General features: G+C 47.5%; 1 protein-coding gene across 2 annotated transcripts in view; it reads left to right on the top strand.

The window, feature by feature from the left end:
• The window catches only part of drosha (drosha ribonuclease III), a 213962-nt gene that overhangs the window by 87007 nt on the left and 100461 nt on the right, over nt 1–26494 (top strand). The window contains exons 18-24 of one of the 2 annotated variants that reach the window (XM_085989256.1): nt 5010–5148; nt 8246–8306; nt 15328–15387; nt 16769–16868; nt 18389–18491; nt 22961–23031; nt 26272–26355. In XM_085989256.1, coding sequence (XP_085845382.1) covers nt 5010–5148; nt 8246–8306; nt 15328–15387; nt 16769–16868; nt 18389–18491; nt 22961–23031; nt 26272–26355 — 618 coding nt within the window. The remainder of the gene's footprint in view (nt 1–5009; nt 5149–8245; nt 8307–15327; nt 15388–16768; nt 16869–18388; nt 18492–22960; nt 23032–26271; nt 26356–26494) is intronic. The other variant, XM_085989257.1, reaches the window with a different exon arrangement.

Genomic DNA, 26494 nt, shown 5'->3' with positions numbered 1-26494 from the left:
TAAAGTAATAAAAAGGGCAAAAGCAGGAACTAAGTGTCACAAAACATATTTGAAAGTTCTCTATCTGAATGCACGTAGCATTCGTAACAAAATAGACGAGTTAATGGCACAAATAACTACATATGGGTATGATCTTGTGGCCATTACAGAAACATGGCTGCAGGGTGACAATGCCTGGGAATTAAACATACCAGGTTAGTTAACGATCAGGAAAGACAGGCAGGAAGGAAGGGGAGGTGGGGTGGCTATGTTAATAAAGGAAGGAATCACTGTAATACAGAGAAATGATATTGGGTCAAAAGATCAGGATAATGAAACAGTTTGGGTGAAGGTAAGGAATAATAAGGGGAAAAAAACACTAGTGGGCGTAGTCTATCGGCCTCCGAACAGTTGCAACTATGTTGGACGGAGTATCAATCAGGAAATAGTTGAGGCTTGTAATAAGGGAACATCTATAATTATGGGGGATTTTAACTATCATATTAATTGGACAAATCAAATTGGGCAGGGCTGCCTTGAGGATGAGTTCATTGAGTGTATTAGGGATGGGTTTCTTGAGCAGTATGTAACTGAACCGACCAGGGGGCAAGCAACCTTAGATCTGGTCCTGTGTAACGAGACAGGATTAATTAAAAATGTCCTAGTAAAGGATCCCCTTGGAATGAGTGACCATAACATGGTTGAATTCCATATTCAATTAGAGGGTGAGAAGGTTGGATCTCAAACAAGCGTGCTAAGCTTGAATAAAGGAGACTATGAAGGTATGAGAGCGGAATTGAGTAGAGTGGATTGGGAAAATAGATTAAAGGGTAAGACGATACATGATCAGTGGTGTACATTTAAGGAGTTATTTTACAACTTCCAAAAAAAATATATTCCACTGAGAAGAAAAGGGTGTAAAAGAAAAGACAGCCATCCGTGGCTAAGTAAAGAATTTAAGGATAGTATTCGACTAAAAACAAGGGCATATAAGGTAGCCAAATCTAGTGGGAGGATAGAGGATTGGGAAAACTTTAAAAGACAGCAAAAAATAACAAAAAGATTGATTAAGAAAGGGAAGATAGATTATGAAAGTCAATTAGCAAAAAATATAAAAACAGATAGTAAGAGTTTTTATAGTTATATAAAAAGAAAAAGGGTGGCTAAAGTAAATGTTGGCCCCTTAGAGGATGAGACCGGGAAATTAATGGTGGGAAATATGGAGATGGCAAAAATACTGAATGAATATTTTGTATCAGTCTTTACAGTAGAAGACACTAAGAATATCCCAACACTGGACAAACAGGGGGCTATAGGGGGGGAGGAGCTAAACACGATCAAAATCACTAAGGAAGTGGTACTCGGTAAAATAATGGGACTCGAGGCGGATAAATCACCTGGACCTGATGGCTTACATCCTAGGGTCCTGAGGGAAGTGGCGGTAGGGATTGTTGATGCATTGGTAATAATTTTCCAAAACTCCCTGGACTCAGCAAAGGTCCTGGCAGACTGGAAAACTGCTAATGTAACACCCTTATTTAAAAAGGGCAGTAGACAGAAGGCTGGAAACTATAGACCGGTTAGACTAACATCTGTGGTAGGTAAAATTTTGGAGTCCATTATTAAGGAGACAGTAACAGGACATTTGGATAATCATCATTTAATAGGACAAAGTCAGCATGGTTTTATGAAGGGGAAGTCATGTTTGACAAATTTGCTGGAGTTCTTTGAGGAAGTAACATATAGGGTGAATAAAGGGGAACCAGTGGACGTAGTGTATTTAGACTTCCAAAAGGCATTTGACAAGGTGCCACACAAAAGATTATTGCTTAAGATAAAAAATCACGGGATTGGGGGTAATATTCTGGCATGGATAGAGGATTGGCTATCTAACAGAAGGCAGAGAGTTGGGATAAATGGTTCATTCTCAGAATGGCAATCAGTAACTAGTGGTGTTCCGCAGGGGTCGGTGCTGGGTCCCCAACTCTTTACAATCTATATTAACGATTTGGAGGAGGGGACCGAATGTAACATATCAAAGTTTGCAGATGATACTAAGATGGGAGGGAAAGCAGTGAGTGAGGAGGACATAAAAAACCTGCAAAGGGACATAGACAGGCTAAGTAAGTGGGCAGAGATTTGGCAGATGGAATACAATACTGGAAAGTGTGAGGTTATGCACTTTGGCAGGAAAAATCGTAGAGCAAGCTATTATCTTAATGGCAAGAAACTGGAAAGTACTGAAGTACAAAGGGATCTAGGGGTCCTGGTGCACGAAACTCAAAAGGTTAGTATGCAGGTGCAGCAAGTGATTAAGAAGGCCAATGGAATGTTGGCTTTCATTGCTAGGGGGGTAGAATATAAAAATAGGGAGGTATTGCTTCAGTTGTACAAGGTATTGGTGAGACCGCACCTGGAATACTGCGTACAGTTTTGGTGTCCATACTTAAGAAAGGACATACTTGCTCTCGAGTCAGTACAAAGAAGGTTCACTCGGTTAATCCCGGGGATGAGGGGATGGACATATGAGGAGAGGTTGAATAGATTGGGACTCTACCCATTGGAGTTCAGAAGAATGAGAGGCGATCTTATTGAAACATACAAGATTGTGAAGGGGTTGGATCGGGTGGATGCGGGGAAGATGTTCCCGATGATGGGTGAAACTAGAACTAGGGGGCATAGTCTTAGAATAAGGGGCTGCTCTTTCAAAACTGAGATGAGGAGGAACTACTTCACTCAGAGGGTGGTAGGTCCATGGAATATGCTGCCCCAAAAAGCTGTAGAAGCTACATCATTACATAAATTTAAAACAGAAATAGACAGTTTCCTAGAAGTAAAGGGAATTAAGGGTTACGGGGATCGGGCAGGAATTTGGACAGGAGTCTAGGTTCGGATCGGTCATGGCCCTGTGGGTAGCGGAGCGGGCCCAGGGGCCGTGTAGCCTGATCCTGCTCCTATTTTGTGTGTCTAATTCTGTTAGATTTAGGAGATGGTTCTGTGATAGTGGATTGGCGGTTAGGATCAGATCAGCCATGATCTTATTAAATGGCGGAGCAGGCTCGAGGGGCCGATTGGCCTACTCCTCCTATTTCTTATGTTCTTATGATGTCGCCAAGGGGTAGTGCATTGATGAGAAAGAGCAGCGGGTTAGGAATGGATCCTTGGTGTTGGGGCCAGAAGAGAAGTCCTTGCTAGAAATGCTCTAGTGCTCTGGCTACGATCAGATGGGTAAAGAGTGCTACCAACTCTGTTTGCGACCAGGGCTGGCACAAGAGTGTAATTTGCCATGGCTGGCTGAAGAGGCCGGCCTTGGTCTCCAAGGGGTCATCTGTGTAATCGATTTTTTTTCCCCTCATCAAATAAGCTTTAGGCGCAGAGGATTGCCAAAAAATAAAAAACATTGTGATTTCCGCCTGAGACCTGACTGATGCGGTTTTCCTGGTCACTGACCTGTTGCCCATGAAAGTCGCTCGCCTCCGGTCAGGTAGACCGTGCATTTGCTCCAAGATAGTGACATGGACGGTACCAAAGAATACCTGTGCTTTGAGGGGAAGCTAGCAATATGGCAAATGTGCGCTGGCCTGTCAGGCTGAAGTTGCTTCCCAGTGGGAAAATAATGAACATGTTTGCTCTGTTGAGCGCAACATATCGGTCATCTGCTTGATGCATCTGCTTGCTGCAAATTGGCTTACATTGTAAGCGTCCCATATGTTAGCCTGGAAGGATGCTGAAGATTGAGGGCAGCAGTGACCTTGACTGCGACGAGCAGCATCATCCCTGTGGTGGCGGGGCGGCTGCCTGTCGACTTATAGCTGAAGGAATGTGTCTGTAACTATTTCTCTGCTGCTGTCTCGCCTGCAAAGTATGTTTTTTTTTATTGTTTTTGTCTCATTTGCAGATAGCTGTGCCTGGGCCAGATTAGAAAGAAAGGCAAGCATTTTATCGTGCAGGACGTCCCAAAGCGCTTTACACCCAATGAAGTACTTTTTTGAAGTGTAGTTACTGTTGTGATGTAGGAAGCCAATTTGCGCACAGCAAGCTCCCACAGACAGCAATGTGATAATGATCAGATAATCTGTTTTTAGTGATGTTGATTGAGGGGTTAATATTGGCCGGGACACCGGGGAATAACTCCACTGCTCCTCTTTGATATAGTGGCCAGGGGATCCTTTATGTCCACCTGAGAGGGCAGACGGGGCCTCGGTTTAACATCAAATCCGAAAGACGGCACCTCCGACAGTGCAGCACTCCCTCAGCACTGCACTGGGTGCGTCAGCCTAGATTTTTGTGCTCGAGTCTCTGGAGTGGGACTTGACCCCCACAACCTTCTGACTCAGAGGCAAGGGTGTTGCCCACTGAGCCACCGGCTGACACTCATAATATTAAAGCGGTGTTCTTTATAACTTGGTATATGCTAAACCCCACATCAAATAGTAGTTAACACCACAGAAGACACTGGAAAAACTCAGCAGGCCAGATAACATCCGTGGAGAGAGAAATAGAGTCAACGTTTCAGGTCGAAACCCTTCTTCAGAACTGAGGAAAAAAGGCAGGAAATGAAACAGATTAAAAGGCCGTTGGGGGCTGGGAAATGGGGGAGGGGATGAAAGAAGAGACATTGAGAGATATTCAAGGTGAGACGAGATGGTAATAGGACAGGTAAAGAGACAAACAATGGCTCTAGATGAAGTGTGAAATGCGCTGGCAGAGTGAAAGACAGCTGCCATGTGGGAGAGAGCGAAAAGGAAAAGGCACAAACCAAAAGTGTGGATAAAAAATATAATCGGGGCCGAGGTTATGATCTGAAATTGTTGAACTCGATATTGAGTCCGGAAGGTGTAAAGTGCCTAATCAGAAGATGAGGTGCTGTTCCTCGAGTTTACACTGAGCTTACGTAGTTAACACAAGTTATCTTGGGCAACTCAGTGGTAGAGATATTACTTGTCGGTAAGATATTATTGCATCTTTGACTTTCTGTTCAGTAATGTTTGTGAATGGTTAATTCTCAATGCCCATGTCCTTGCCTTTAGCTTGCAATGACCCACCCAAGCCACCATCTGAATTTCGGAATGAACCCAGATCATGCAAGAAACTCTTTGTCAAACTGCGGGATCCGGCAACCCAAGTACGGAGACAGGAAGGTTCATCACATGTACATGAGGAAGAAAGGTAAATGGGAAACTGAATCACAACAGCCATTGGGCTTTGTCATTTGTTGAAGAAGTTTACGAACGTTCGGACGAGCATACAAACAATGACGGACAGGTAAAGGATCTCTGGACCATCCAGCCTTTCCCACACAATTGCGATACCTCGTGTCTCGCAATAGCTACACTCCCCACCCCACCCGAAGCCACGCGATCTCCTGGGAGAGGCTAAAAAAAAATCCCCGGGCCAATTAGGGAGAGAAAAAAAATCTGGGAAATTCCTCTCCAACCCATTGAGGCGATCGAAACTAGTCCAGGAGATCACGCTGGCCCTGAATTCCCTGCAGTGCCGACTTTCTGTAAGAGGTGATGTCCAACCCAGCAAGTGGTCAGGAAGAAAAGGTCCTCCTCAATACGCACCTGTCATAGAGAAAGTGTCGCACTCTGGAACTCTCCCGCCACGCCCTCCAAGTGAACAAACCACTGCACTGGGGGTTGCAAATTCCCCTTGAAATCTACCCTGGTAAGGAAGGTCATGGTTTCTCATTATCATGGAAAAACCGACGAAATCGGGGAATTAGGAGTGAAGATTCGGAATCTCGTGCTATAAAAATAGAACTGGACCTACTCTGTTCCAATAAACCAGTGGCCCTGCTCACTGTGGTAAGGCTCACTGTGGTAAAGCTCACTGTGGTAAGGCTCACTGTGGTAAGGCTCACTGTGGTAAGGCTCACTGTGGTAAGGCTCACTGTGGTAAGGCTCACTGTGGTAAAGCTCACTGTGGTAAAGCTCACTGTGGTAAGGCTCACTGTGGTAAAGCTCACTGTGGTAAGGCTCACTGTGGTAAAGCTCACTGTGGTAAGGCTCACTGTGGTAAAGCTCACTGTGGTAAAGCTCACTGTGGTAAAGCTCACTGTGGTAATGCTCACTGGTAAAGCGCACTGTGGTAAAGCGCACTGTGGTAAGGCTCACTGTGGTAAAGCGCACTGTGGTAAGGCTCACTGGTAAAGTTCACTGTGGTAAAGCACACTGTGGTAAAGCACACTGTGGTAAGGCTCACTGTGGTAAAGCTCACTGTGGTAAGGCTCACTGTGGTAAAGCTCACTGTGGTAAGGCTCACTGTGGTAAAGCTCACTGTGGTAAAGCTCACTGTGGTAAAGCTCACTGTGGTAATGCTCACTGGTAAAGCGCACTGTGGTAAAGCGCACTGTGGTAAGGCTCACTGGTAAAGCGCACTGTGGTAAGGCTCACTGGTAAAGTTCACTGTGGTAAAGCACACTGTGGTAAAGCTCACTGTGGTAAAGCTCACTGTGGTAAAGCTCACTGTGGTAAAGCTCACTGTGGTAAAGCGCACTGTGGTAAGGCTCACTGTGGTAAGGCTCACTGTGGTAAGGCTCACTGTGGTAAAGCTCACTGTGGTAAAGCTCACTGTGGTAATGCTCACTGGTAAAGCGCACTGTGGTAAAGCGCACTGTGGTAAGGCTCACTGTGGTAAAGCGCACTGTGGTAAGGCTCACTGGTAAAGTTCACTGTGGTAAAGCACACTGTGGTAAAGCTCACTGTGGTAAAGCTCACTGTGGTAAAGCTCACTGTGGTAAAGCTCACTGGTAAAGTTCACTGTGGTAAGGCTCACTGTGGTAAGGCTCACTGTGGTAAAGCGCATTGTGGTAAGGCTCACTGGTAAAGCACACTGTGGTAAAGCTCACTGTGGTAAAGCTCACTGTGGTAAGGCTCACTGTGGTAAGGCTCACTGTGGTAAGGCTCACAGTGCTGTGAAGTTGGTCATTGAAAGTTTGCTTTGAAACTGGACAGGGCGATGCCACGACATTAATGTCGCATGGTAAATTTCACACGTCCTGCTTTCGTATTCTGCAACGTTAGATCACGGGTGTCTAAACCGCTGTGCGCTCCGTTCTCTTATCGTTTATATATTATCTATCTAATCGTAACCTGCAACGGCTTCTCTTCCTGCTCCCACATCGTTACCTCTGGCGTCCCCCAAGGATCTATCCTTGGCCCCCTCCTGTTGCCCCTTGATGACATCATCCGAAAACACAGTGTCAGTTTCCACATGTACGCTGATGACACCCAGCTCTACCTCACTACCTCTTCTCTCAACCCCTCCACCATCCCTAAATTGTCAGACTGCTTGTCTGACATCCAGTTCTGGATGAGCAGGAATTTTCTCCAATTAAATATTGGGAAGACCGAAGCCATTGTCTTCGGTCCCCGCCAGAAACTCCGTTCCCGAGCCACTGACTCCATCCCTCTCCCTCGCATCTGTCTAAGGCTGAACCACACTGTTGGCAATCTTAGTGTCATATTTGACCCTGAAATGAGCTTCCGATCACATGTCCGCACCATAACAAAGACCGCCTATTTCCACCTCCGTAACATTGCCCGTCTCCGCCCCTGCCCCAGCTCATCCGCTGCTGAAACCCTCATCATTGCCTTTGTTACCTCTAGACTTGACTATTCCAACGCACTCCTGGCCGGCCTCCCACATTCTACCCTACGTAAACTTGAAGTCATCCAAACTCGCACCAAGTCCCGTTCACCCATCACCCCCTGTGCTCGCTGACCTATATTGGCTCCCGGTTAAGCAACACCTCGATTTTCAAAATTCTCATCCTTGTTTTCAAATCCCTCCACAGCCTCGCCCCTCCCTATCTCTGTAGCCTCCTCCAGCCCTACAACTCTCCGAGATCTCTGCGCTCTTCTAATTCTGCCCTCCTGAGCATGCCCGATTTTAATCGCTCCACCATTGGTGGCTGTGCCTTCAGCTGCCTGGGCCCTAAACTCTGGAATTCCCTCCCTAAACCTCTCCGCCTCTCTTTCCTCCTTTAAGATGCTCCGTAAAACCTACCTCTTTGACCAAGTTTTTTGGTCATCTGCCCTGATGTCTCCTTATGTGGCTCAGTGTCAAATTGTGTTTGATAATCGCTCCCTGTGAAGCTCCTTGGGACGTTTTACTACGTTGAAGGCACTAGATAAATACAAGGTGTTGTTGTTGTCCACAATATTCAGCGGTTACTGCATCTTTTATCCAATATTTCAATAGCTTGTCTTTGAGAGTGAATCACCTCCACACTTCCTGTTCCTGTGTTCCTTTTTAACAGGCATAAACACCTTAATAAACATTATGTCACGCCTTGGTCAAGATGACCCAACTCCTTCAAGGTATGTGCTTGGTTTATTTATTTCTTTTTAAAAGCTTGCAGTTTACCTTTGCTTCAGTTGCTACTTCAGTATTGAGAGAGAAAGTCCTGCATGAAGACTCGATAAACCGGGAGCCTTCACTGTCAGCCGTCGCTCAGTGGGTAACTCCCTCTCCTTCTGAGTCAGAAGGTTGTGGGTTCAAGTCCCACTCCAGAGACTTGAGCACAAAAATTCCAGGCTGACATAGAAACATAGAAGATAGGAGCAGGAGTAGGCCATTCGGCCCCTCGAGCCTGCTCCGCCATTCAATGAGATCATGGCTGATCATCCAAACTCAGTACCCTGTCCCTGCCTTCTCCCCATATCCCTTGATCCCTTTAGCCTTAAGAAATATATCCAACTCCTTCTTGAATATATTTAATGAATTGGCCTCAACTGCCTTCTGTGGTAGAGAATTCCACAGGTTCACCACTCTCTGGGTGAAGAAATTCCTCCTCATCTCAGTCCTAAATGGCTTACCCCTTATCTTTAGACTGTGACCCCTGGTTCTGGACTCCCCCGCCATCGGGAACATCCTTCTTGCATCTAGTGCAGTGCAGTGCTGAGGGAGTGCCGCACTGTCGGAGGTGCCGTCTTTCGGATGAGACGTTAAACCGAGGCCCCGTCTGTCCTCTTGGGTGGACATAAAAGATCCCATAGCACTGTTTTGAAGAGCAGGGGAGTTCTCCCCGCTGCCCTGGGGCCAATATTTATCCCTCAAACAACATCACTAAAAACAGATGATCTGGTCATTACCACATTGCTGTTTGTGGGAGCTTGCTGTGCGCAAATTGGCTGCCGTGTTTCCCACATTACAACAGTGACTACACTTCAAAAGTATTGGCTGTGAAGCGCTTTGGGACGTCCTGAGGTTGTGAAAGTTGCTATATAAATGCAAATCTTTCTTTCGATAATTTTCTTTGCTTCCTGTGTACGCATTTTCGAGTAACTGGAATTAGAAGCTTAGTTTAAGCTTGCCCTTTTATGTTGTAAAGTGTACATTTGAACTTGTACCTATATGAACAGGGGTTTTGCAGATATCTGTATAATAGTTTGCACTATGCTACTCAAGGTAAAACCAGTCACTGATCAGTTGCAGTGATGGATAACAAACCACTCGGACCTCACCGTCCTCGGCCTCTTGCATTGTTCCACGGAAGCTCAACGTAAACTCGAGGAACAGCACCTCATCTTCCGATTAGGCACTTTACAGCCTTCCGGACTCAATATCGAGTTCAACAATTTCAGATCATAACCTCGGCCCCTATTACTTTTTTACTTATATTTCTTTCCACCCCTTTGTTTTGGGCCTTCCCTCCCCCCCCCCCCCTTTCCTTTTTTCTCTCTCCCACATGGCAGCTGTCTCTCATTCTGCCAGTACACTTCACACCTCATCTCAGCCGTCTTTTGTCTCCACTTGTCCTATTACCATCTCGTTTGGTTTTGAACACCTCTTAATGTCTTTTTTAGTTCTTTTGTTCTATCGCAGCCCTGCCTTCGATCTATTTTATTTTCTTTCCAGTTTTGAAAAAGGGCTTTGACCCGAAACGTCAGCTCTGATTTCTCTCCACGGATGTTGCCTGGCCTGCTGAGTTTTTCCAGCATTTTCTGTTGTTATTTCGGATTTCCAGCATCTGCAGTATTTTGCTATCCTACTATATTTCAAAATGTTTTCACTCTGTTTTTATTATGGGTTGGCAGTGGACAAACATTTCAGCTCTCCTTACGTACACACACTGGCAGCTCTCTCGTCTGAACTGTTTTGTTGCTGCACCGCATCTGTTGCTTCTCCACTCATGAGGCATCGCCTTTGCCAAACCTGTTAGGCCGATGGGACCCACTGCAGAACTGAACCCTTTAAATATAGCAATAGCGTTTCCACACCATCTGGCTTAGTTCAAAAACCGGAGTGTTCTGCGTGTTCTAAATAGACTCCTGGCCTGTGATTTTTGCAGCCTGTGTTTCTTTGCTTCCCAGTGCGCGGTGTTCTGCCCATTAAAAATGAACCGGGCGGTGAAACTCGAGCTGCAGACAGAAGCTGAAAATGGCAGCCGCGGGCTGTAATACTCCACGGCTTTTGCGGACTGCGGAGATTGAAAAAGATTTCCCGAACCCGCGAAGTTAGCGGAATTGGCCGAGGACTTGAGCCAGTACTGGACCCCCCCCCCGCCCAGATCTGCGCCGGGAACAGAAGCTGTAGTTGGGTGTTAGGTGTGACAGCTCTTGCTGCTTTAATTAAACCAACTTGCGAACGGGTGTGTTTTAAAACGATATCTCCCATCCTAGACAAGATCTGAAAAGAAAGACTTGCATTTCTGTAGCGTCTTTCACGATCACCGGATGTCCCAAAGCGCTTTACAGCCAATGAAGTACTTTTTGAAGTGGAGTCACTGTTGTAATGTGGGAAACGTGGCAGCCAGTTTGCGCACAGCAAGCTCCCACAAACAGTTTTCTCGTTTCATGGTTTAAAAAAAATTTTCCAGTGTGTTTGTTTTAATTATATTTACCAAGTATTTGAGTGTGGTCTAGTCTTCACTCTACTATCCGTCTAGCCTTGTGTCAGCCGTGGCTCAGTGGGCGGCACTCTCGCCTCCGAGTCAGGAGGTTGCGGGTTCAAATCCCACTCCAGAGACTTGAGCACAACAATCTAGGCTGACACTCCCAATGCAGTGCTGAGGGAGCGCCGCACTGTCGGAGGTGCCGTCTTTCGGATGAGACGTTAAACCGAGGCCCCGTCTGCTCTCTCAGGTGGATGTAAAAGATCCCCTGGCAATATTTCGGCAGGGGGAGTTCTCCCCGGTGTCCTGGGGCCAATATTTATTCCTCAATCAACATCACTGAAACAGATTATCGGGTCATTATCACATTGTGGTTTGTGGGAGCTTGCTGTGCGCAAATTGGCTGCTGCGTTTCCTACATTACAACAGTGACTACACTTCAAAAGGTACTTCATTGGCTGTAAAGCGCTTTGGGACGTCCGGTGGTCGTGAAAGACGCTATAGAAATGCGAAATAACAACAGAAAATGCTGGAAAAACTCAGCAGGTCAGGCAACATCCGTGGAGAGAAATTTGAGTTGACGTTTCGGGTTGGACCCTTCTTCAAAACTGGAAAGAAAAGAAACTAGATCGGAGGCGGGGCTGCGATCGGACAAAAGAATAAAAGAAACAAAAGAAGTAAAAGAGATTAGAAGCTAGACGAGATGGTAATAGGCTGGGATTAGGTGTAAAGTGTACTGGCAGGGCAAAAGATAGCTGCCAGGTGTGAGAGAGAAACAAAAGGAAAGGGGGGGGGGGAAAGGAGTGGAACAATTACAAGAGAAAATGAAATGGGGGCCGAGCTTATGATCTGAAATTGTTGAACTCGATATTGAGTCCGGAAGGCTGCAGACTGCCTAATCGGAAGATGAGGTGCTGTTCCTCGAGTTTACGTTGAGCTTCCGTGGAACAATACAAGAGGCCGAGGACGGTGAGGTCCGAGTGGGAATGGAGCGGTGAATTAAAATGACAGGCGACCGGAAGCTCGGGGTCACCCTTACGGACTGAACGGAGGTGTTCCGCAAAGCGGTCACCCAATCTGCGTTTGGTCTCCCCAATGTAGAGGAGACCGCATCGTGAGCAGCGAATACAGTATACTAGATTGCGAGAAGTACAAGTAAATCGCTGTTTCACCTGGAAGGGGTGTTTGGGGCCCTGGACAGTGGGAAGGGGGGAGGTATAGGGGCAGGTGTTACATCTCCTCCGCTTGCACGGGAAGGTGCCGGGCGAAGAGGAAGGGCTGTTTGGGGTGATAGAGGAGTGGACTAGGGTGTCTCGGAGGGAGCGGTCCCTGCGGAATGCTGAGAGGGGAGGGGAAGATACGTTTGGTGGTGGGATCACTTTGGAGGTAGCGGAAATGCCGGAGGATGATCCGTTGAATGTGGAGGCTGGTGGGGTGAAAGGTGAGGACAAGGGGAACCCTATCGTGGTTCCGGGAGGGAGGGGCAGGGGTGAGGGCAGAAGTGCGGGAGATAGAACTGACACGGTCGAGGGCAGTGTCAACCACAGTAGAGGGGAATCCTCGGTTGCGGAAAAAGGAAGACATGTCTGAAGCACTGGTGTGGAAGGTGGCGTCGTCGGAGCAGATACGGCGGAGGCGGAGAAACTGGGAGAATGGAATAGAGTCCTTACAGGAAGCGGGGTGGGAGGAAGTGTAGTCCAGGTAGCTGTGGGAGTCAGTGGGCTTGTAGTAAATATTGGTCGATAACCTATCCCCAGAGATGGAGACGGAGAAGTCGAGGAAGGGAAGAGTCCGAGATGGACCATGTGAAGGTGAGGGAAGGGTGGAAATTGGAGGCAAAGTGAATGAAATTGTCAAGTTCGGGGCGAGAGCAGGAAACAGCACCAATACAGTCATCAATGTATCGGAAAAAGAGGTGAGGGAGGGGACCCGAGTAGGACTGGAACAAAGATTGTTCCACATAGCCCACGAAAAGGCAGGCATAGCTAGGGCCCATGCGGGTACCCATGGCAACACCTTTGATTTGGAGGAAATGAGTGGAGTTAAAGGAGAAGTTGTTCAATGTGAGAACAAGTTCAGCCAGGCGGAGGAGGGTCGTGGTGGATGGGGACTGGTCGGGCCTCTGTTCAAGGAAGAAGCGGAGCGCCCTCAGGCCATCTGGGTGGGGGATGGAGGTGTAGAGGGATTGTACGTCCATGGTGGAAAGGAAGCGGTTGGGGCCAGGAAACTGGAAACTGTTAAAGTGGCGGAGGGCGTCCGAAGAGTCGCGGATGTAGGTGGGAAGAGACTGGACAAGGGGAGAAAAGATAGAGTCAAGATAGGAAGAGATAAGTTCTGTAGGGCAAGAACAGGCTGAAACGATGGGTCTACCAGGGCAGTCCTGTTTGTGGATCTTGGGAAGGAGGTAGAAGCGGGCTGTGCGGGGTTGGGGAACTATGAGGTTGGTGGCAGCAGGGGGAAGATCTCCAGAGGAGATGAGGTCAGTGACAGTCTTGGAAACGGTGGTTTGATGTTCGGTAGTGGGGTCATGGTCCAGGTGGAGGTAGGAGGAGGTGTCGGAGAATCACAGAATCACAGAAACCCCACAGTGCGGATAGAGGCCATTTCAGCCCATCGAGCCTGCACCGACACATATCCCACCCGATCCCCGTAACCCCTACACCAACACATATCCCACCCTATCCCCGTAACCCCACGTATTTAATCTCCCTAACACTAAGGGTCAATTTATCATAGCCAATCAACCTAACCTGCACATCTTTGGACTGTGGGAGGAAACCGGAGCACCCGGAGTAAACCCAGGCAAACACGGGGAGAATGTGCAAACTCCACACAGACAGTCGCCCGAGGCCGGATTCGAACCCGGGTCCCTGGCGAGGTCAGTACGCCAAACAACAACAGCACCACCCTTGTCAGCGGGTTTAATGACAATGACAATGACATAGAAATGCGAGTCTTTCTGTTTTTTACTGTGGGGGTCATTTTCAACTTTGGCGGAAGTGGAAAGCGGGCAGGCATGGAACAGCCAGCTGTTAAAGGCCCCGCCTGATTTTCCTTTCTATTGACGTCAATGGAAGGGACAGTCGGTCGCCTGCCCGCGCTGGCGATGTTGAACATGATCCCCCCACCCCTCCCCGAGTTTGAAGGTAGTCTCCGGGTGTTTTGTCCCGCACGTTTCTTTCACTGCTCGACAAAGTGAATTGGCGAGCGTTCGGGCTTCACTGCAAGAAGGTGAACCGTGCGATCCAGTCGCAGCCACGACGGAGTTTGGATTTCAGCTTAGGGTTCGCATTCACTTCGAGAAAGTGAACCACTACTGCCGTATAACTTAAAATCAGTGCGATAATATTTTAACAATGAACGTTTGCGAAGCTCCCAAAACGGACGGCCTTTATGTCGCTAAAGTTAGCCAGATTTGCTAGCTTAACAAGTCCACTCCTGCTCTGGAATTTTCTGCCCCTATGATGCCAGTTAATCTGGGTTCCGTGTGTACGTCGAGATGTGCACGTGCAGCACTCTGCTTTTCCCTGAATTGAGAGCAGTGCGGAACTGGCAGTATGACTTTGTTCTGTCAGCTTGCACTTCTCTCAGCCGATGCTGCTTTTAAAAGGTGTCTGTAGGATAAAGGTGGCTTGTGACACTGTCAGCGGTTGCATTGGGATACAGTTTCCTAAAATAAGCGTGATTACCCTGAACAATAGTAAGGCAACCATTTCTTCAGCTTATCTGCATATTCCAGCAATTTTTAAAAAATTCGTTTGAAATGTGGGCGTCGCTGGCAAGGCCAGCATTTATTGCCCATCCCTAGTTGCCCTCGAGAAGGTGGTGGTGAGTCGCCTTCTTGAACCGCTGCAGTCCGTGTGGTGAAGGTGCTCCCACAGTGCTGTTCGGGAGAGAGTTCCAGGATTTTGACCCAGTGACGTTGAAGGAACGGCCGATATATTTCCAAGTCAGGGTGGTGTGTGACTTGGAGGGGAACTTGGAGGTGGTGGTGTCCCCATGCGCCTGCTGCCCTTGTCCTCCTAGGTGGTAGAGGTCACGGGTTTGGGAAGTGCTCTCGAAGAAGCCTTGGCGAGTTGCTGCAGTGCATCTTGTAGATGGTCCACACTGCAGCCACGGTGCGCCGGTGGTGGAGGGAGTGAACGTTTACGGTGGTGGATGGGGTGCCAATCAAGTGGGCTGCTTTGTCCTGAATGGTGTTAAGCTTCTTGAGCGCTGTTGCAGCTGCACTCATCCAGGCAAGTGGAGAGTATTCCATCACACTCCTGACTTGTGCCTTGTAGATGGTGAAAAGGCTTTGGGGAGTCAGGAGGTGAGACACTCGCCGCAGAATTCCCAGCCTCTGACCTGCTCTTGTAGCCACAGTAAAATGCAGTTGGGATTAGGATTCATATATTTTTTTTAAACAAAAAAAATGCCACACTCGCTAGCTAGTTAATTGTTGATTATATTAAGTTTTAAATTAATAGCTACGCTATAAACATCGGTTTTTTTTCTTTATGAAGGATTAACCACAATGAACGGCTGGAGTTCTTGGGAGACGCAGTGGTTGAATTTTTAACAAGGTGGGAATTTGATGTTCGTACATTTAGTCTTTCATTGCGGTATGTATTTTTAATGAATGTATGTGGCACAGAGTGTCTGGAGCTTAGCTCAGGATTACACAGGATACACAGCACAGAAACAGGCCATTCGGCCCAACCAAGTCCATGCCCGGCGTTTATGCTCCACTCGAGCCTCCTCCTGTCTTTCCTCATCTAAATCTATCAGCATAACCCTCTATTCCCTTCTCCCTCATACGCTTGTCTAGCCTCCCCTTAAATGCATCTATACTATTCGCTTCAACCACTCCCTGTGGTAGCGAGTTCCACATTCTCACCACTCTCTGGGTGAAGATGTTTCTCCTGAATTTCCTGTTGGATTTCTTGGTGACTATCTTATATTGACGGCCTCCAGTTATGCTCTTCCCCACAAGTGGAAACATAATGCCGTGGAATGATAGGTTCCGGCTGCTGCACACGTGATCCTGCCCTAAGGCTCGCCAGTCTCTGCCGCAGTGCCAGCGGGGGGCACACAAGGGACACGGGACATCTTCCACAGAAAGGAAGAGTAAGTCAATCCAAGGACTCTTGTGGATGAGTTAGCAATGATTGCACTGGCTCCTCAGCCAGGGTCAGTGTGGGGAGACGAGGCAAAGAAGATACTAACGTTTGGAATTGTTAGCATTTGTGCTTTTTAATATACATTTTGTATTTAACCTACATCGGCTGCCAGTCCGGCTACGCCTCAGTTGTGAAATTCTCATCCTTGTTTTCAAATCCCTCCATGGCCTCGCCCCTCCCTATCTCTGTAATCTCCTCCAGTTCCACAACCCCCCGAGATCTCTGCGCTCCTCCAGTTCTGGTCTCTTGAGCATCCCTGATTATAATCGCTCCACCATTGGTGGCCGTGCCTTCAGCTGCCTGGGCCCTGAGCTCTGGAATTCCCTCCCTAAACCTCTCCGCCTCGCCACCTCTCTTTCCTCCTTTAAGACGCTCCTTGTCTACCTCTTTGTCCAAGATTTTGGTCGCCTGTCCTATTATGTGGCTCGGTGTCAAATCTTGTTTGTTAACGCTCCTGTGAAGCACTTTTGGGGCCTTTTACTGCGTTGAAAGTGCTGGATGAATGCAAGCAGTCGTTGGGCATTGTCTCCAATTTAATGAGAAATATTCACAATTATATGATATGTAAAAATGATCCCCGCCATTTCGGAGAGATGCTTGAGCGGGCATCAGACATTTCAATCAACAGTGGAGTAATTTGGAAGAATTATAACTTTGCCAAATTGCCTGCACCGGATTCCAAGTGCACCAAAGAGAATGCCGTCACATGATCCAGGGAGCTGCAGGTTCGTTACACGTCTTGTTAATTGCACCCCTGTTGAATTTTGCCTCTTTCTGCTTTCAGCGTACACTTGTACTTTCTGTTCCCCAATCTGGAGGAAGGTGGGTTAGCGACCTACCGCACTGCAATTGTGCAGAACCAGCACCTTGCTATGCTGGCCAAGGTTAGTATTCGGAGTTACAGGAGGTCCATTGTATTGGCGCACAGTCATTTCGCCCTGGGACATTTGGACTTTTTTTTTTTGGCTAGCGTTGAAATGTGTAAGAGAAATGTCGAGCCCGCAGTTCATTTAAAGCCGGATGGTCCATTTTAACAATTCAAATAAAATCATAACATAAGAACTAGGAGCAGGTGTCGGCCACACGGCCCCTCGAGCCTGCTCCGCCATTCAATAAGATCACGGCTGATCTTCGACCTCAACTCCACTTTCCTGCCCGATCTCCATACCCCTCGATTCCCCGAGAGCCCAAAAACCTATTGATCTCAGCCTTGAATATACTCAACGACTCAGCATCCACAGCCCTCTGGGGTAGAGAATTCCAAAGATTCACCACCCTCTGAGTGAAGAAATCCCTCCTCATCTCAGTCTTAAATGGCCGACCCCTTACCCTGAGACTGTGCCCCCTGGTTCTAGACTCTCCAGCCAGGGGGAAACAACCTCTCAGCATCTACCCTGTCAAGCCCTCTAAGAATTTTATATGTTTCAATGAGATCACCTCTCATTCTTCTAAACTTCAGAGAGTATCGGCCCATTCTACTCAATCTGTCCCCATAGGACAGCCCTCCCATCCCAGGAATCAGTCTGGTGAACCTTCATTACACCGCCTCTAAGGCAATTATATCTTTCCTTGGGTAAGGAAACCAAAACTGTGCACAGTACTCCAGTCAATGTCCCTGTAAGTTTTTATTTCTCTTGCTAACAGCTGTGGCTCACTTGGTAGATCTCTCGTCACAAGGTTGTGGGTTCAAGTTCCACTCCAGAGACTTGAGCACAAACTTCTAAGCTGACACTCCAGCGGTGTACTGAGGGAGTGCTGCACTGTCGGAGGTGCCGTCTTTCGGATGAGACACTAAACCGAGGCATAAAAGATCCCATGGCACTGTTTTGAAGAAGAGCAGGGGAGTTCTCCCCGGTGTCCTGGGCCAATATTTATCCCTCAATCAACATCACTAAAACAGATTATCTGGTCATTATCACATTGCTGTTTGTGGGAGCTTCCTGTGCGCAAAATGGCTGCCGCGTTTCCCACATTACAACAGTGACCACACTTCAAAAAGTACTTCATTGGCTGTAAAGGTCGTGAATGGAGCTATATAAATGCAAATCTTTTACATATTTACTTCATGGTGGGATTTGCCCTCACGTCCTCTTGGGTTGCTAGTCCAGCACCATAAACACGGTTCTATCTTTTAATGGTCGTGCTTTCAGAATATATTAGGCACGTGGTCTGAGTATTAAACAAGGCTTTAATCAACTGTTTTTCAACATGGAGATCTAGTTGTGTCCTTCACTAGTTCCTGTTAAAGAATGTCCTGAGCAAGCTGGGCCCATGCCCGAGTATTTATACTCTCCCTGGACAGCGCCACCAGCAGGCCGTCCAGTATTATTACATAAGTCATTTTCACATGAATGACAAGATTCATGTCATTTATATCAATTTTGATTTTTGTTTCTTCCTATAGAAGCTGGAATTGGATCGTTTCATGCTGTACGCCCATGGACCTGACCTCTGCAGAGAATCAGATCTCCGCCACGCCATGGCTAATTGTTTTGAAGCCCTGATAGGTAATTTCAAACGGGTTGCACCGGTTTAGGTTATGGTTCAGAGGAGCAATGCTTGACCGTTCAGGTTAGAGCAGGCAGAATAGTGAGGAGGAGTCAGTCCACACAGACATCACTTTCAGAATCGCCGTGTTGTTGGCATTTTCTTGTGAACCAGAATTCTGAGATTTCTTTTTTATTCGTTCATGGGATGTGGGCATCGCTGGCAAGGCCAGCATTTATTGCCCATCCCTAGTTGCCCTCGAGAAGGTGGTGGTGAGCCGCCTTCTTGAACCGCTGCAGTCCGTGTGGTGAAGGTGCTCCCTGATATACCTATCAATTCATCCAATGAAAAGCGACGAGTTAAGAAAGTAACTATAGGTTTTTATTGGCTAAATAACAGAGCCCACCCTCGTGGGTGATCGGATCCAACAAGGAGGAATACCAGCCAGTCGACCACCTTTATACCTGGGCAGGTAGGTGGAGCCATGGGCGGAGTCAGCAGTGTTCAGCCCAGGTATAACAGTGTGACAAGAGGCGACCTCGTATAGTGATACAACAGTGTGAACAGTGATAACGATATAACAATATAACAACGACAAAAGTGGTTTACCACACTCCCACAGTGCTGTTAGGGAGGGAGTTCCAGGATTTTGACCCAGAGACGATGAGGGATCGGCCGATGTATTTCCAAGTCAGGATGGTGTGTGTGACTCGGAGGGGAACCTGGAGGTGGTGGTGTTCCCATGCGCCTGCTGCCCTCGTCCTTCTAGATGGAAGAGGTTGCGCGTTTGGGAGGCTTATTTATTTCAGATGATCACTACAAGGCTTTGCTCAGTTTAGTACTTGCTGCTTAAAATGCAACAGAGCGCAAATTCACCAGCCTTGCACTCCCAGCAGTGAGCCGTGCCCCAGGGGAGCAGAAGTCAGAAAATATAATGCTATTGCTAATGTTCCCATTAAACCGCGCAGCCTGTTAAAGGGGCCGCGCACCCAAAAAAAAATTGGAGGGACCGTTGGTTGTAGCCCTACCTCCAACCAACACTCCCACCCTCCAGGGGCCCAGGATTGGTGAATTTTTAATTTCAGGTGACATGGTAACGGGCGAGTGTGGGGTCAGACAGTCGCAGGCAGCGTGCTCATCATTTCCCAATCGTGGGCCACGGGCAAAGGACTTTTGAAACAAGCTACCCGTAACAGTCTATCGTAATCATAAAGCATTCAGCAAAACGGTGATATTTGGCCGCGGCGAAAAATTACTATTTCGCACATTTCCGATTTTGCTCAAGTGAACGATGTTCCCTTTAAGCCGCGCGGTTGCGCAGCGCTCTGGAGCTCTCGCGCAGCCGGCTCACCGGCTTTTAAATGCAAAAACCGTGCAGCCCAAAAAAATAACTAGAGGGAACATTGCTCATGAATCACTTTTCCAGCAAAGTCAGTTGGTGGAATTATCCTGCGGTTATAACTCTGCACGTTCGGTACTTGAAGGCGAATTATTCTTTTTGAGGTGAAACTAAATTTTGGCATTTTGTAATTTTTAAAACTGTTTAGTAATCACAGGTGTGACGCGTTAGCGCGCAGAAGATAAATCAGCATTAATGATCCTGACCGAAATAAATCAAACGCCCAGTGTTGCACGTGTTGCTTGGCACGTTGAATGCAATAAAAGGGCCTCTCCACGAGAGAAATGGCTAAAGCACAAATATATGCTGACGTAAGAAAACTACTAGGCACTTGGTCTAAGCGTTAAACAAAGCTTTAATCAACTGTTTTACAACATGGAGGTCTGGTTGTGTCCTTCACTAGTTCCTGTTAAGAATGTCCTGCGCAAGCTGGGCCCGTGCCCGAGTATTTATACTCTCCCTGGACAGAACCACCCGCAGGCCACCCAGTATCGTTTCATAAGTCTTTCTTTCATGAATGACTGATTCATGTCATTTGTTCTGCCACCTATGAAACTGCTGTGCTTCGCAGTACAGCGGCAACCCTTTATCGTTGACGATGATACAATAACTGTTTCGGGTTTGTGAGCAAATATTGGACTTTTACGAACTGGTTCCAATGATTAACGTGTACTAATTGATCTCCGATAGTGCTGTGCACAGGGAACAAGGCACTGTGGAGTCGTAAAGCATGTTAGATAATTGGACCAGGCGGGCAGACACAATTCAATTTCCACTTTAAGCTTGTACATACTGTCCTCGCTGTTACATGATAATTGCTTGATTTAAATTTAAACTTCAGGAAATTTGGGGAGCGGGAAAGCGGAGTTGGTTGGACACTAGAGGCTGGGGAAATGAGTTCGGGGAAATTCTTCGGGCCACCTCCAGCTCCGCAAGGGTTACTTGGCTGGAAGCGCGTACGAACGTTTAAAAAAAAGCGAGGTTTCCACCGTACTTCTGGCGAAGTAATGCCGGCAGACTGTTTCCAAAAAAAAAAAAAAAATTCAAAATCAAATCAACTTTTATTGTCATTGTTAGTGCACAAGTGCAGTACAATGAAATGTAGGCTTGCGGCTCCCGAGAGTGTACATTTAGATTAAGACATTTAAACATTCAACATACATTTGGCTTGTAATACATTAACATAAACATAACCATAATAAAGTGCATTGGCAGATGTGCAGGCTTTAGAGTTTATTTGTGGAGTTCAGTAGGATGACAGCCCTGGGAAAGAAGCTGTTTCTAAATCTGGTCGTTCGGGTGCGAATGCATCTGTAGCGTCTCCCAGATGGCAGGGGGGCGAACAGACTGTGGCTGGGGTGGGTAGGGTCTTTGATGATGGTCCGTGACCTCCGTAAACAGCGTTTCTGGTATATGTGCTCTATGGTCGGTAGCCAGGTGCCGGTAATGCGTTGGGCAGTTTTGACGACCCGCTGCAGGGCTTTCCGGTCATAGTAGCCCCCTCTCCGTGCTTCTCCAGCCGGCCCCCACGCGATCCCTCCCTCCCTGCGGCCTAGTGCCGCAGGCCTGCCCGCCCGCAGCCAGCCAGCCTCTCCATCTGGGTGGGAAACAGGCTTACCCTGAGAGGCTGTTTCCCCTGGCTGGAGAGTCTAGAATGAGGGGTCACAGTCTCAGGATAAGGGGTCGGCCATTTAGGACTGAGATGAGGAGGAATTTCTTCACTCAGAGGGTTGTGAATCTTTGGAATTCTCTACCCCAGAGGGCTGTGGATGCTGAGTCGTTGAGTATATTCAAGGTTGAGATTGATAGATTTTTGGACTCTAGGGGAATCGAGGGATATGGAGATCGGGCGGGAAAGTGGAGTTGAGGTCGAAGATCAGCCATGATCTTATTGAATGGCGGAGCAGGCTCGAAGGGCCGTGCGGCCGACTCCTGCTCCTGATTCTCACGTTCCTAAATCAGGCCCTGCCGTTAAAATTCAGACCAACGTCTTCAGGGGGAGGAGAAGTTGTAAAAAGTAAAAACAATATTTTTACTTTATTTAGAAAAAATTAAAACATTAGTGGCCATCTTCAGTGCTCCTGGTCTTTGTATAAGAAAACAAACGACAGTTTGAAACTCGCAGCCTGTGAGGCACGTGCTCCGTAGAGATGGACTTTGGGATCAAATTCTCATCAGCTGAAGTAGCACAGGAGGCTGCTCCCAGCAATTATTGCAACCCTGATTGTCAGAAGACTTCAGGGACATTTGATTAGTGACGGCCTTAGCCGAGCTGGCGCAATCATCAGATTAAGGAGAGTGCTGCCCCGGTTTGGTGAACCGGGCTAACCTACATTGGGCGACGGCGCGCTGTGATGTCCGTGCGGCTGATCGAAGCCGCTCTGCACAGACACCAGACCTCGGGACCCTCCCCGTCTCCCGCATGTCTCGAGTCGGGCTGGTCAAAGGGCGTAGCTTCTGACCCCTTTGCCTGATGGGTCCCTTCACCCCTCTCTAAGTGGAAGCAGAAAGATTGCCGTCATTTGCAAGCCTTCTAATCAGTGCAGGAACCTGGAAGGGAGAGGTCATTCTCGGAGCTTTCTCGTTTGTTGGTGGCATTTTTCTTTTGGTGCGTCCTTGCTGAAAGGGAACTTCACAAAGGGAAATGTGACACAGTAAACAGTGTAGAATCTGGAACACTGCTTCAGTGTACTCCAGTGCAATACTGAGGGAGCGCTGCACTGTCGGAGGTGCCGGCTTTCGGATGAGACATTAAACCGAGGCCTGGTCTGCTCCCTCAGGTGGACGTAAAAGATCCCACGGCCACTATTTCAAAAAAGAGCAGGGCGGGGGGGGGGAGTTATCCCCGGTGTCCTGGGGCCATTATTTATCCCTCAACCAACATCATTAAAAACAGATAATCTGGTCATTATCACATTGCTGTTCGTGGGAGCTTGCTGTGCGCAGATTATCTGCCGCGTTTCCTACATTACAACAGTGACTACACTTCAAAAAAGTACTTCACTGGTTGTAAAGCGCTTTGGGACGTCCTGAGGTGGTGAGGTAGTTGGGTGTCCTTTTTTGTGTTTAATGTGGATATTTATTTTGCAGGCGCCGTCTACCTGGAGGGTGGTCTTGAAGAAGGCAAGCACTTGTTTGGTCGACTGCTGTTCAATGGCACGGTAACATCTGGAATGCCCTTATCCACCCTGTACTCAACTTACTTTTTATAGCCTATTTTCCTAGAATCTTTTTGCAAAATTAGAGTCTATTGTATACAGTTTAATTGGTGTGGACGTTTTTTAATTTTTGAGGCTTTTCTTTCCGCTCCAAGAGAAAACTTGGAACAGAACAGTGGCAAATGGAATTTAACCCTGAAAAGTGTGAGGTGATGCATTTTGGGAGGACTAACAAGGCAAGGGAATACACAGTGAATGGTAGGACCCTAGGAAGGACAGTGGATCAGAGGGACCTTGGTGTGCATTTACATAGATCCCTGAAGGCAGCAGGACAGGTAGCTAAGGTGGTTAAAAAGGCATATGGGATACTTGCCTTCATTAGCCGAGGCATAGAATATAAGAGCAGGGAGGTTATGATGGAGCTGTACAAAATGCTAGTTAGGCCACAGCTGGAGTACTGTGTGCAGTTCTGGTCACCACACTATAGGAAGGATGTGATTGCATTGGAGAGGGTGCAGAGGAGATTCACCAGGATGTTACTTGGGCTGGAGCGCTTCAGCTATGAAGAGAGACTGGACAGGCTAGAGTTGTTTTCCTTATAGCAGAGAAGGCTGAGGGGGAATCTGATTGAGGTGTACAAAATTATGAGGGGCATAGATAGGGTAGATAGAAAGGAACTTTTCCCCTTAGTAGAGGGGTCAATAACCAGGGGGCATAGTTTCAAGATAAGGGGCAGGAGGTTTAGAGTGGATTTGAGGAAAAACTTTTTCACCCAGAGGGTGGTTGGAATCTGGAACTCACTGCCTGAAAGGGTGGTAGAGGCAGGAACCCTCACAACATTCAAGAAGCATTTAGATGAGCACTTGAAATGCCATAGCATACAAGGCTACGGACCAAGTGCTGGAAAATGGGATAAGAATAGACAGGACTTGTTGGCCGGCGCGGACGCGATGGGCCGAAGGGCCTCTTTCTGTGCTGTATAACTCTTATGACTTTATGACTCTAGCTATTACTTTCTGGATAGTTTGTTACTGTTCATAGCGAAATTAACAAGTAAATTGTGTTTTAAAGCAGTACAATCCCTGAAATTAGTGCTGCAAATGGCCCCCGCCTTTAATCCCCTACACGGGGCTGGCAAATCGGGACTGAGGTTAAAGAGAGAGCCAATGCTTTAGCTGGCAGAGGCTATCTATGGAATACACTAATCCAGTTGTAGAAAGGGGCTTACGTAAATGTCAGCTGAACTCTTGGAGCGTCTACTCTGATGCTCTGTTCAGTCTGTTTAACCCTGTCTTTTTGTTCATTCACGGGATGTGGGCGTCGCTGGCAAGGCCAGCATTTATTGCCCGTCCCTCATCGCCCTCGAGAAGGTGGTGGTGAGCCGCCTTGAACCGCTGCAGTCCGTGTGGTGAAGGTGCTCCCACAGTGCTGTTAGGGAGGGAGTTCCAGGATTCTGACCCAGCGACGATGAAGGAACGGCCCAATATATTTCCAAGTCAGGATGGTGTGTGACTCGGAGGGGAACTTGGAGGTGGTGGTGTTCCCCTGCGCCCGCTGCCCTCGTCCTTCTAGGTGCGGGTTTGGAAGCTGCTATCGAGTTGGTGCAACCCACCTGACTACATTTTGATTGAGCCTGCCATCATTAATTCTGCTTTCTTCCTGTCCTATTTTGTATTTAATCAGCGCGCTTACTTTTTAACGGGTGACTAGATGATAGAAGAATCGAATTAGATAAAGCAAGAGTAGGTGTTTGATATTATTGGCTATTGTTTATCCATTGATTATAGAGCATATTGGAACTTGTCTGAAGGAAGCAATAACACATTATATAAAAGGAAGGTCTTATTTATTGGCGGAAAAAAAAATTGCCAGACCAGTTCTTTGTCTTTGTTGAAGCCGTGTACTCCATGCACCTTAGGCAGTTCATCTGTCCAACTGGGATGCTTGGCTATTGTAAGAGAGTCGGGTTGCAACTTTGTGTACTTCCCTCACTCACACCAAACTTAATCTTTGCTTCTTTCTTCCTACTACTTCTCTCTCCCACTATTGTGTCAATTCATAGAAGGATACAGCACAGAAGGAGGCCGTTTGGCCCATTGTGCCTGACATAAGTCCAAAGATGTGCGGGTTAGGTTGATTGGCCATGATAAAAAAAAATTGGCCCTTAGTGTCAGGGGGGATTAAATACGCGGGGATAGGGCTTGGGTGGGATGGCTGTCGGTGTAGGGACCGGGTGCTAGGGTTTGGATGATCAGCCATGATCTCGTTGAATGGCGGAGCAGGCTCGAAGGGCCGAATGGCCTACTCCTGCTACTATCTTCTATGTTTCTATGCCATTTATGTAGAAATGACCTATGGAATAACACTGGGCGGCCTGCTGGTGGCGCTGTCCAGGGAGAGTATAAATACTCGGGCACGGGCCCAGCTTGCTCAGGGACATTTTGTAAACAGGAACTAGTGAAGGATAACTAGACCTCCATGTTGTGAAACAGTCGATTAAAGCCTTGTTTAATACTCTGACCAGGTGCCCAGTAGTTTTCTTACGTCAGTGCCTGTGCCGGCTCCTTGAGAGAGCTCTCCTACCCCCTGCTCTTTCCCCACAGCCCTGCAAAAAATTTCCCCTTCCGATATCCCTTTCGAAAGTTATTGTTGAACCTGCTTCCACCGCCCGTTCAGGCAGCGCATTCCAGATCTCGCTGCTCTTTTCCCCCCCCCCCCCCCCTCATGTCGCCTCTGGTTCTTTTGCCAATCGCCTGCCTGATCGGGCGGTGGATACAGATTCAATAGCAGCCTTCAAAAAGGGGAATCGGATAAATACTTGAAGGAAAAAAGGTTGCAGGAATATGGGAAAAGAGCGGGGGGGGGGTGGGACTAACTGGATTGCTCTTCGAAAGAGTCGATGGGCCGAATGGTCTCTTGTGTGCTGTGCTGTTCTATGATTCTATGAAATTCCCTGAAACCTCTGATCATGGTTAAAGCATTGAGTAAGTTGCTGTTATTTTTCATTGAGGTGCAATTTGCTTGGTTTCTCCGTCCCCATCGCTTTTAACTGGTTTATTGACTTCCCTGATAATAAATGTACTGTAGGTTAATTGGTTCTGGTTTTATTTCACATTTCACGATGCCTTTTCTTGCAGCGCCAGCGGATTTTCAATGGAGTGTCGACATTAGAAATGGTGGAGTAACCTCCTGCAAGGCACTGTGTTCATTTAGTAATGTAACCTCTTGTCATCCATCCCCCAGAGTACTGACAATACCTTGTCTGTCTACTGTCTGTCGCAGGATCTCCGAGAAGTGTGGCTTAATTATCCACTGCATCCTTTGCAAGTAAGAGCCTGTTCCGATTGTTCTTTGCTTTGCAACCTGCTCATTATGTCTGCCTCGTTTATATTTTGCCACTAACCTGTGTTTGATGTAAGTTCTGGTGCGTAGTATTGTGCATGGCTCGCACTTCGTTTCTTATTCT

This window comes from Somniosus microcephalus, chromosome 5 (genome assembly GCF_052327205.1).
Source record: "Somniosus microcephalus isolate GS21.2 chromosome 5, FLI_Smic_1.0, whole genome shotgun sequence".
Lineage (NCBI taxonomy): Eukaryota > Metazoa > Chordata > Chondrichthyes > Squaliformes > Somniosidae > Somniosus > Somniosus microcephalus.
Note: the sequence above shows the minus strand (reverse complement) of the source record. Positions and strands in the feature narration are given on the sequence as shown.